At 43.9% G+C, this 11,340-nt stretch overlaps 1 protein-coding gene across 1 annotated transcript; it reads left to right on the top strand.

The window, feature by feature from the left end:
• The first annotated feature begins 4,171 nt into the window (after positions 1 to 4,171).
• On the top strand, positions 4,172 to 10,702 carry GRPEL1 (GrpE like 1, mitochondrial). Its single transcript, XM_061992356.1, has 4 exons — positions 4,172 to 4,278; positions 5,215 to 5,383; positions 6,873 to 6,954; positions 9,157 to 10,702. Exons 1-4 carry the CDS (start codon positions 4,208 to 4,210, stop codon positions 9,501 to 9,503), a joined length of 669 nt encoding a protein of 222 aa, XP_061848340.1. The 5' UTR covers positions 4,172 to 4,207; the 3' UTR covers positions 9,504 to 10,702.
• Positions 10,703 to 11,340: the final 638 nt, after the last annotated feature.

The following is an 11,340-nucleotide window of genomic DNA, read 5'->3' as shown; positions in this document are numbered from 1 at the left end:
ACAACTGGGAAAAATATTAGGATAATCCACGACATCACACTGAGAGAATCACAATTGATTTGAAAACTCTGCTCTCAAAGTTCAATAAATTTGTTTTGAGGTGGAAAGCCACATCAGCATGACAGAAGACTGTTTCTGTGCATTTGAACAGTTTGGTTCTGGCTGGTAACTAGACAAAAGTAAGATAGACAATGCTTGATTTACAGAATTTTTCCACATTTATATCTCCAGGAATATCACAAGACACACCCGAGTGCCCCTGATAGCATAAGGGCTAAGAGAACACACTGTAATAGATAGCCAGATTTGTAAAACCTTGCCATACCAGATGACTTATGCAGGAATATTACAATAAATTGTCTCTGAAACTGTGGCATGCTGCTTTGGGGAAGGATCTCCTCCCAGGAACAGAACTTTTGTTATTCTAAATTGCTCTAATTAGCTCTCTTCAGAGCCCTGTGGCTATAGCTATTACATTTCCAACATAGTGACAACATTCTCCGGGCAACAAAATAGTTACAAAATGTACCCTTCAAACTAGTTAGCAAAAAGCTATGGGAACTCAAAGAGTACTCCTTTAATCAGAGCAAGATGTATGGTTCTGTATTTTCAGCCTCAGGAGAAAACAGGCAAAGTAGGTATTGCACGTTCTCTCTTGGGAGAGATTTCTTAAAATGTTTGTATTAAAAATTATGAATTCAGAACATATAGACTAATCACTTTAGTACTACTCTAATGAAAAGCAAGTAAAGTTACCTCTGCCCCACACCTCAACCTGCATTTCAGGATTTAAAATTTCTGGATTCAAGTAATGCTTTAAGCTTTATTGCCCTCTGTCTGAAACAGCTCCAAGTTGTGGCTGATCCTCAGTCTCAATCATCCTTATCAAGGAAAAAAGTTCTATTATTTTATACACAAGGATCAGTCCCTTAGTTTTACACCAGAAATCTTCCCACAAAGGATTCTGGAATGCTACGGCTAAGCGGTCTGAGCTGTGATCTCTTCTAAAGGGCACAGAGATGAATAACAAGTTTGTCTTTGCTGCTATACCTTTCAGTAACAGGCTGACACCTAAATTAAGAGGTTTTAATTTTATTTAGGTATTTCCAGGTAAGCAGCCCAAAAGGTCATTGCTATGAATATATACATATAGATTTATAAAGACATTTTTGTTTGATTTTTTTCCCCATCACAGCTCAGCATTTGGTTCTGGTTGGGATGACATATAACGTTTCTGATCAGGTAAGACAGGAGACCCTTTTGCCTCTACCCTCAAAATATTAATACTACAGTTCATATCTGAAACACAAACGTAATGGCATTCTGTTTGCTGGCTGAATATCAGTTCACTTAGGAGACAGAACTAGCATGCTTTTTGTGTGCAGAGAAACAGAAATGCCTTAATTTTTCATTTAACTTTTCAAGCACAAATCTTGCATTTATGGCATCTTTCATCTCAAAGGACTACAAATCTCTTTCCTACAAGTGCAATGTTAATAATAAAAAAGAGACTTATCGTTCAGTTGACATTTTGAATTTTTAAAATACCACAGAAATTCCCTCGTGCTCTCTAAACAACTTTCTTGTAAGGTACTGAAAGATTACTACCTTTAATTTGCAGTTCTAGAGATGTGGGAGTGAGGTTAAATAACTGCACAAGACACCAAAGTGAATCACTTTGAACTGGGAATTACATCCAGACTACTTGATTCTATCAGTAGTCCACAGAAATTAGAGGTTGGAGTCACTTTTAACCACATCAAGTTGAAAAGTAGCAGCTGGTTAATGTTTTAGAATTCAGGATAAGCATTACTTATCATCAAATCATATTCAAACCCTCTAATTATGTGAACAGCAAAAAACTTGAAATGGATTGTTCAAGAACAAAACTATGCTCCTTACTGAACATCGGTGACTGCCAACCAAGTCAAGCAACAGATGCAGAACACTCGCTGAGCTGAAAACAAAATGCTACCCTCTAGGTGGCACTACAGTTCAAATAGAACAGAGGACTGCAATGGTGTCAGGCAGAACGTAGCATAGAAACTCATTTTTGGGTCAAAGCGGGACAATACTCAAAGCCAAAGTCAGTCGTGATGCAAACAAACACTTGCAAGCTCTTATTTTGTGGTGCACTTTGTAGTCTTTACCTATTAGTATCTGTGCTAGCTGTGAGCTTTCCTTGACAGCTGTTCCAAGTTGAGAAAATCATGATAAAATTCATTTTCACAGTGGAAGATCTTAAAAATTACTATTTGCCTCCTTGTTCTCTCTGTTCCTTCTTCAGCACTATCGGCATCTTTAACATATTTCCTCAACTACTTCTTTCAGTGTTTCTGAGGATGAAGCTTGGAATTTGTGGCTTATCTACTTTCCAGAAAGCAGATACTGACAGCATCGCAGCCACTCCTTCTTGTGGATAGCACATGGCATACACCTTTTTTCTTTGCCATGTTCTGTATAAACAAGCTGTTGGACTGTACCAGTGTCACATCACAAAACAACCATCATCAAAACAGAAAAACCATGAGCTGCAAAAATATTTGGTTGCTGTCTCACAGCTGTTGCCTGCTATCACCCAGTAGTGTTTATTAGTATGCTTGCAGCTCTTCTACATCTTCTCACACCAGGAGAAAATCACATCTATGTAACTGTAAGAGACATTGAGATTCCCTGGGATTTAACAGTTGTCACAGTACGAGGCCACTGGACTCATTACACCATTTATCCTGCTTTATGCAGAGGCCATGAAGCAACACATCAAAGACAAGCAAACCTGCCAAATAAAGGTCATGCTGAAAACTGAGTGCACTTGGCCAAAGTCTGATTGAATTTAGCATGGTCCTAACCTGCAGGACTCTCATGCAGCAAGCCAGAAACGTCTTCTGCAGCTTCTGTTTTAGTAATACTTGAATTATACACTCAAATATAACATTTACTGAGTTTTCATTATGGAATCTGCATCTTCTCTGTCCTTCGGATTTCATTTGGAAAGTTCATGAATGCATGAAAAAATCAAGTTAACAGTGTTCAGGCATCTGTGAATAATCTAGCACTCACTTTGAGACTGTACAATAAATGCATGGCCTTGCTTGGTTGGATTTTCTTTTGCCCTTTTAAAAGTATGACAATCTAATTGATGACACTACCGAAGTTACAAAGTCACCCAAGTACCATCAAGCAAGTTTTCTGGAGCATTCAGTTACACAGGACACCTACACGTAGCACAAGCAGGTGGCCAAATTTGGGAGCAGTAGATTAGCGTTATCCCTTTCAATGAAAGCTCAAGATTTGAAAACTCCAGCCAGTGTGTACACAGCAGTTAAGAGGGAGCAGGTACACACGTAATAAAAACCTGTATGTGGAGGTCTGCAGATAAACTACTGACAGATGGTACACAGGTGCTCTGGTATATAGGTATACATGTATGTGATTCTGTGACAGACGGTACATCAGTAATACAAGGCATGACTGATAGCACAGTTATTTGGCAGTTTAAAAAAAAAAAAAAGAGACGGATGCACTCTTCAAACTTTTATTTCAGTTGCAGGTTGCCCAGGAATGATGTCAAAACCTGCTACTAACCAACTGCCTTCACAGAACCTTAAAGAGATCTCAAGCGATCACCTAGTCCAACCCTCCTGCCAGAACAGGACCACCTAGAGTAGGTCACGGAGGAACTCGTCCAGGTGGGTTTTGAATGTCTCCACAGAAGGAGACTCAACAACCCATCTGGGCAGCCCGTTCCAGTGCTCCCTCACCCTCACAGTGGCTGACTGGGTTTTCGACAGGAAATCACCAACAGCTGCCTTCAGCCAGTACCCTGCTAACTCCCACAGCCTCTCGTTTCCGACACTACACCTTATCACCCTGCGGAACTGCGGTCCGGACCCAGAGAGACCCCGCGGAAATCTGCCCCGACCGCTCCCCGCCCCGACCCCTCACGGCACAAAATGGCGGCGCGGCGCGGCCCCGCCTCGCCCCGCCCGGCGCGTCACCTTCCGCCACGCGCGGCAGCCACGCCCCGCAGCGCGCCGGAACAGCCTCAGGCTCCGCCTCCCGCCGCTCCTGCTCGGACCGATCTTCGCATCGGCCTTGATGATTGGTTCTTGGCCGCGTCACTCTTCGCCTGCCCGCTCGCTGATTGGCGGCAGTGTTGGGCGGGCGCGGAGGGGCGGGCTGAGGCGGCCGGTGGCAGGAAGGCGTTATGGCGGCGGTGGCCCAGTGTGTGCGGGCCGCGCTGCGCCCGCGGTACCCGCTGCTCAGCATCTCCCTCAGGTGAGGGGCGCGCCGGGCGCACTCGGGGCCGGGCGCGTCGGAACGGGTCCGCGTCCGTGTCTGAACGGGTCTGCGTCCGTGTCCGGGTTCGTACTTGCCGCCTGGCCTTGGCCCGGCCATGCCGCGCCAGGAGGAGAGCGGGGCCCAGCCCCGAGCTCCAGCCCCACGACTCTGCGCCGGGGAGCCCCTTCCTACAGCTGGGAGACGCTGGTGCTGGCCCCCGGCCCCCGCTGCCCTTTGCCGTATTCGCTCCGTGCCCCGGGAGAGCGGCCCGGCCGCGCATCGCGGGGCCCTCCTGCCCCGGTCCCGAGTGTGAAGGCCTGCGGGCCTGAAGCCTGGATGTGGCGTGCAGCGATCCGAGGCCCTTTACCATTGTGCCTTGTCCCTGTTCTGGTTTGCTCCGGTAGCTCAGCCGGTTCAGCCTAAGAAATGTTAGAAAGGGATAGTCATCTTCATTGAGACTGGCCCGTTCTTAACGTAGTATTTGTGACAGTGCAATGAGATACAGGCGTGACACAAAAGAGTCTCTCCGTTGCTCTTGTAGCTATCAGCAGCAAAGCATTGTCCTCGTTGGTGTGCTTTGTGGGAGACTGTTGCAAGTGATTGCATCACCTAAACTGGATTTGCTTCCTGATAGAGTACTGTGCTGAAAACAAGTTCACGTTCCTCTTAAAAGTGCCGCAACTTTATAAACTGAATGGAATGGACACTTAGAAGCTGCTGCCCAGTTGTAATCTTGTAGCAAAGTTATTTTTTTGCAATAGGTTGGATGAGCCAAGTTCAGTTACCTCTGGTGAAAGGTTCTGTAAGTAGTGCTTCAGTGTGAGAATTTTGTAGACATTGATGTGTTAAATGAAGTGTCTAGTCTGTCCAGGAAAGACGTACATCTTACAAAGTAAGCAACTGAGTAATATTGTCCATATGTTTTTGCCTTAGGACTTCTCCACGACTGCTTTGTGTAGCAACACAACAGAAAAATACTGGCCAGAACTTGGAAGAAGACCAGAGTCAGAGCCAAAATGAGCAGAAGGTTGAACCCAGCTCTGCTGAAAAAATGTTGACTGAAGAAAAGGCCAAACTGGAAGAACAACTAAAAGAAGTTACTGTAAGTGTGCTTTGGTCATCAGGTTGCACACCTTCTAAACTGCATGCCCCTTAGTGTTCCTTATGGGTTCTCAGGGCACAGTCTGGGTGCAGTTGCAGGACTGCTGAATAAAAGCCTGCAATTCCATCATTTCTATAAACTTAAGAGTAGATACTACAAGACCCAAGCTGCATCCCTGGCCCAAAATCAAGATTTTGGATAGTTGCTTTCTGATTTCTGGATGGAACTGGACCTTCTCCAGCCTGAAAATTTGTTGTGGAGTTCCGCTGACTCCAGCTCTCTTAGATTTTGCTCAGTGGAGAAGTAAATGTTTAAGCCCACTAAGGGCTGGAGAGTGATGTGTTTATTTGTGCGTGGTAAGAGTAGGCTTCCCAAAAACAGCTGCTGACTTGTCAAAGGTCAGGCTTAATGATGCTTAGCTTTTACAGAATAGGGTACTTATTACATGCTTAGGAAGCAGAAGTTTCAAACCTTCTCTGCTAGAGAGCCCTTTGAGCACAAGGCTGAAGTGTCACGTTTCCTCTGGCTGGCATAATGTCTCTTGAATTCTCTCCTGTGCATGACATCAGCAGAGGGTGAAGGATGTCCTGAGAAGTGAGAGGCATGGCTTAAACAAAGGTGTTGCTTTTCTGGATGTGTACTTCAAATAAAATGTCTTTTCAGAGGCAGCCCAGAACCTCCTATAGAAGCAATGCCTGTGGGCCATAAGTGAATTGAGTTTTGTTTCTGTTGCCCTTCCCAAAGCAGCGAAGGACAAAGTTGAAAGGTCATTTAGCATCTCTGTTGACAGCATTTGCTATTGGCTGCCTAATGTGGCTCTTCAGTCAACCCGTTGACTCTTTTTATTCTGTTTTGAGATTCTTCACTAGCATGTGAAGCTCGGAGTGGCAGCCCAGCATAGACTTCTGGGTTAGGTGGGGAAGCACTCCACCACAAGTGCCTAAGTTACTGAATTTCATTCTTAGTACAACTGCTGCCAGATGGTTATGTTGGTAAGAACAGACCAAAAGTTAATCTCGGGAACAGAGGAGTTAAGTCTTAATAGTTTATAAAGAAGACACTTTGTGGTGTGTATGGAGAGGGAACAGATGGTTTGAAAATCACTGCTGGGTTAAATCTCCTCTGCCATAGTGTTAAAGTACTTTATGACTGATGAAGGCTTTCTCTGAACACTCATCAGAAAAGGCAGAAATCTTTGATTCATAAAACTTGACATATCCCTAGAGGTAGAAGTTTCTTCCAGCTAATCTCTGGACAAATACTGGCAGGCTGGAAAGCCATCTTCTTTCTTCTCTCTTCCATCTGCACTGAAGTGAGGCACACATCTGCCTTGGTAGGAAGGATGCTGCCTTCTCAATTCTCTTTACATGGTGGGTTTAGGCTGTATGTTTAACGTGCTGTTCTATACTGAATGTGCTGTGTTGAATTACTGTCAATTACCCAACCACCAGGAATGAACTCTTTTCTGTTACTGGTTTTTCTCCTGTAGGACAAGTACAAGCGTGCCTTGGCAGATGCAGAGAACGTGAGGCAAAGAAGCCAGAAGCTGGTAGAAGAGGCAAAGTTATACGGTCAGTGGAGGCTCCTTCTGTGTATACTCATAGGAGCCAGGAAATGCAAAGCCTGGAAAGTTGAGCTGACCAGGCCCTCAGTTTTAACAAGTTGTAATTCACAGGAGTTCTGACTGCTTGGTTAAAAGATGTGTTTGAGCAGAGGGCTTTGAACAGTTCCTCACTTTGCACCAGCATTGTAGTCAGTTTGCTAGGTAAGGGCAGGACTTGAACCAACAGAGTCAGCAACTTCTATATTTTCTTTCCATTTGGTATCTGTTTCCCTTCAGGATGTAACTGCCCTAGTAGATTTTTCAGTAAGGTTTGCAGCCTGGAGTTTGCCTTTTCGACACACTTTGCTCTCAGAACTGACTGCAAAAAACTGACTGGTTTCCTTCTGGTTTGGGTTTTTTTTTGTTGTTCTTGGTGTTTGGTTTGAGTTTGGTTCTCTTGGTTTTCTGTTGTGGGTTTTTTTCAGCCTTTTATGTTTGAATAACCTCTGTGTTCTGTTGAAGCTCATCGCTTTCAAACAGAATATGTTTAGATAGGTGGATTCTTTTCAGTGGTAGGAATGTACAATCACCTGCTACAAGGAGGGCTAAAAACACATCTTTCTTCAAGAGCCAGGCTACTGACAGCTGATGGTTTTGACAATTCAAAGACAAATGTGTAAAACAGGAATTGTGTGGAAACACTGCAGCAGAACAGTGCTGGATCATCTCAGTGTCCCAGTGTCTCTCTGGCTTGACAAATGAGTTGGCCTTTCATGCCACACACTAAGTACAGCTGGATAGCTTAATTCTGAATACAGAAATTTTCATTTCTGAGCACAGGGTCTCCAGTTAATGTTACAAGAAAAAGCACTTCTCAGTGATGTAGTGGTATTCTTGTGTCATTTTGATAGACATTTGAATGCTTTTGATAGCTTTTTTTTTTTTATAGCATTGATAGCATTTCAATATCACTCACACATTACTGGGTGTAGGAGGACTCTGAGTCACGTCTGAGCTCAGAGATGCTACAATAGAAAGGAATATCCAAGTAAAATTTCTTGTGAAAACAAAGTTACAGGTAATCTGCATGGTTTTGTCATTTGTGTAGGACTGCTGCTTCTTTTGAAGGAAGAAAAGCTTATTTCTGAAATGAGACTTGCATAAATGCACAGAGATTCAGTCACAGATCCCTGCAGCAATAACTTACACAAAAAACCCAAACTACCTTCTGAAGAGTTTGGTTATTTAGTTTGATCCAGATGCTTGGGACACTTCAGCCCTATCAGTTTTAGTTTTACATTAAAACTTTGATTGATTTGTTCATATCCTTGGAACTATTGGCTGCTGCTAGTTACTGTTCTGTAAAGAGCTTGAGTCTCTTTGTAGCTGTGCAGTTGTCACAGTGACTCTTGAGAACCAGCAGAGCCCTACAGGTCTTGCAGGGTGTTTCTGTACTTTGTGGTTTTTTTTGTTCAAACCAAGGACTTGTCCTCTGGTAATGCTCATATTGCCTCTTGGTAAGGAAAAAAAAAAATCATCTAAAAAGGGCATGAAAAAGGCTCTCTGTGGTTAAAACAAACCCAAAACAAGGCTACCAAAACGGAGTGCATTTTGTCATTGTCTTACCTCTACACAGAAGTTTGTTATTCTACTGAATCATTTTGGTGTTTCATGATTTCTGGAGACAGTTTGCCTTCAGTGAGATCAGTGCAGGTTCTTCTGGTGCGAGCCAGAGCACAGCTTCAGGACACGGGCTGTCGTTAGCTTAGGAATCGCTCAGTTGTTACAAGGCACAGCTCCTGACTCTGTTAAAGTGGTTTGTACCGGAGGGGAGAGGTGTGAGTTCTTTTCATTCAAAGCAGAATCCCTGTTCATCTCTTGGATTCCTCATCAGTCTGACTACATTAATTTTCTTCTGCCAGTGTTGTTAGCACATCAGATTACAGGGTAACACGTGTCAGGTCATCACCATAGCTTTAGCTCTTTTAAGTTGAAATACATTTTTTCCATAGAATTAGAAGGGGCAGTGTGAATTTCAAGGTATTTGTAATAGTATCAGGTAGAACTGGGAAGGACATTTTACCCCAAATATTTATAGTATCACATACCTTTTGAAAAATCTACAAGAGTACAGATTACTACTGTAGGAGTTGGGGCTGGGGTTGGGGTTTTTAGCGCTGTTTGCCTCAGTGGACTAAGCTCATTCCCTTCTCTTTTTCTTTCGTTTCAGGGATTCAGAGCTTCTGTAAGGACTTACTAGAAGTTGCAGACATTTTGGAGAAAGCAACAGAAAGTGTCCCAAAAGAAGAAATTAAGGATGAGAACCCTCACTTGAAGAGCTTATATGAAGGTCTTGTCATGACAGAAGTACAGATCCAAAAAGTGTTTAAAAAACACGGGCTGCTCAGACTGGATCCCATCGGCGCCAAGTTTGATCCCTACGAACACGAGGCGCTGTTCCACACCCCCGTGGAAGGGAAGGAGCCCGGCACCATCGCGCTGGTCTCCAAGATCGGCTACAAGCTGCACGGGCGCACGCTGCGGCCTGCCCTCGTCGGCGTTGTGAAAGACGTGTAGCTGCTTAACCAGAGCACCCCAAATGCCATACAGCTATTAAACAGCTTGGATGGTTTTTCTCTTACCAACCACACGTTCCTCATTCCTCTGTCCCCTGAGAGGTTTAAATGAATCGGTTGAGGTCTCCCAGTGAAGATGAAGGAACTGGTGAAATTCTCCTGCTTAATGGCCTTCATCATCACTGTTCTGTCTGCTCTCTCCTTCAACACAAGAGCCAGTTGGCCCTCTGATGCTGTAGGTTAGGTAACATTTTTTATGACAATTGCTACTGAAGGTGGGTTAGATTGAAAGTATCTAAATGCTCACAAGAGTGTTGTGATCTCAGGTTTATCACTGTGCGTACATTGAAAACCCAAATGGTGGCTCAAACACTTCCTCTGTAGAACCTGGCGTGGTAGAAGTGGGTGAAGCAGTACAAATACCCTGTTTTCTGCAAGCATCCATCAGCTTGCACACACTGATGTGATAAATTTCCCCTTTTGTCTATTCAGAAATAATCTCAACAACTGAAATTGAACCCTTTATGAATTCTGACCTGTGAATAAAAGGAATGGAGAGTAGACGTGCCTTGTAGGTGTTCAGCCCCTTTTCTTCTGTACTAACATTGACTCAAGAAAAACATCTAATGCTTGTATGGCATTGAAGAACCAACGGAATTTATCCTAGGTCTGGATTTTTAACTTAGTGTTGTATAAATTGGTTTAAACAATTTTGATAGTCTTGTAACTGCCAAGCTTTACAATCAGTTTGTTATGCAAACTGTAGTTACAGCCCTACTGAGGGCCAGGATACCCAAAGAAGTGAGTAGCTGAGAGTTTGGTATATGCTGTCTTTTAGTTACATAAATAATTGCATGTGAGTGATCAAACAAAAATGTGAACTTAGTTCCACCTTCTTTTCTTGCATTTACTCAGCTTGGATCTCAGGTTGCAACAGAACTTGTCTCGTACACAGCTCTTGCCACTTGTGATTCCACTTGGAGCTGAAGTCTGCAGGGTCCGGCTCTCAGATCCCACCCAGCAGGAACTGAAAGCTTTCTCCTGCCTTTGGCTGCTCACAGGGATGGGAGTGGATGGGACTTGGCAAGTTACCCAAGTGCCACAGCTTCTGTCCTCAGGGCCCCTACATTTAACACACAGGACAGACACTTCCAATGTGTCACTAGGACCTGGTAACCAGTAATAAGACTGAATTTTGCACCCTTGTTTCTGGTTGTCTTGGATTAATCACCCTTACTGTGAGGGTGACAGAGCACTGGAACAGGCTGCCCAGGCAGGTTGTGGAGTCTTCAAGTCCCGCCTGGACACGTTCCTATGTGACCTTATCTCGGTGGACCTGCTGCATGGGGGTTGGACTAGATGATCTCTAAAGGTCCCTTCTAACCCCTACCATTCTATGATTCTATGATAATGATCTGCTTACCTTAAGGTCAAGTATGGATTATTTTTTTGGGGTCCAGATGCAGCATTGCCACCAATTTACTGACCTAAACACTCGATCTACCACTCATGCTCAGAAGTGATTGTTCTCTAAGACTTTTTCTTTTCCCCAGTGCCGGTTTGACTCACAGAGGCAGTTAGCAAGGACCAAGCTAAGCACACGCTGCTGTTTGGGGGTTAGTTGTGTTTAAGGATTCATTCTTTCTCACCCCTAAGAAAGAAAACCAATCCTTTGACTAAACAGGGGAGGGAGAAAAATTTTAGGTGCATGGAAGAATACAAGAGTGTGATTTTTTTTTTAAACTAATGGAGTACAGAGGTGAAAATGCAAAGATTGAGTGTGAAACTACAGGGAAAAAGAAAGGGGATTCCATGTAGTTGAAAGTGTAAGAAACTCT

This window comes from Colius striatus, chromosome 3 (assembly GCF_028858725.1).
Source record: "Colius striatus isolate bColStr4 chromosome 3, bColStr4.1.hap1, whole genome shotgun sequence".
NCBI classification, from domain to species: domain Eukaryota; kingdom Metazoa; phylum Chordata; class Aves; order Coliiformes; family Coliidae; genus Colius; species Colius striatus.
The sequence above is the reverse complement of the archived record's forward strand: the minus strand, read 5'-3'. Positions and strand labels throughout refer to the sequence as shown.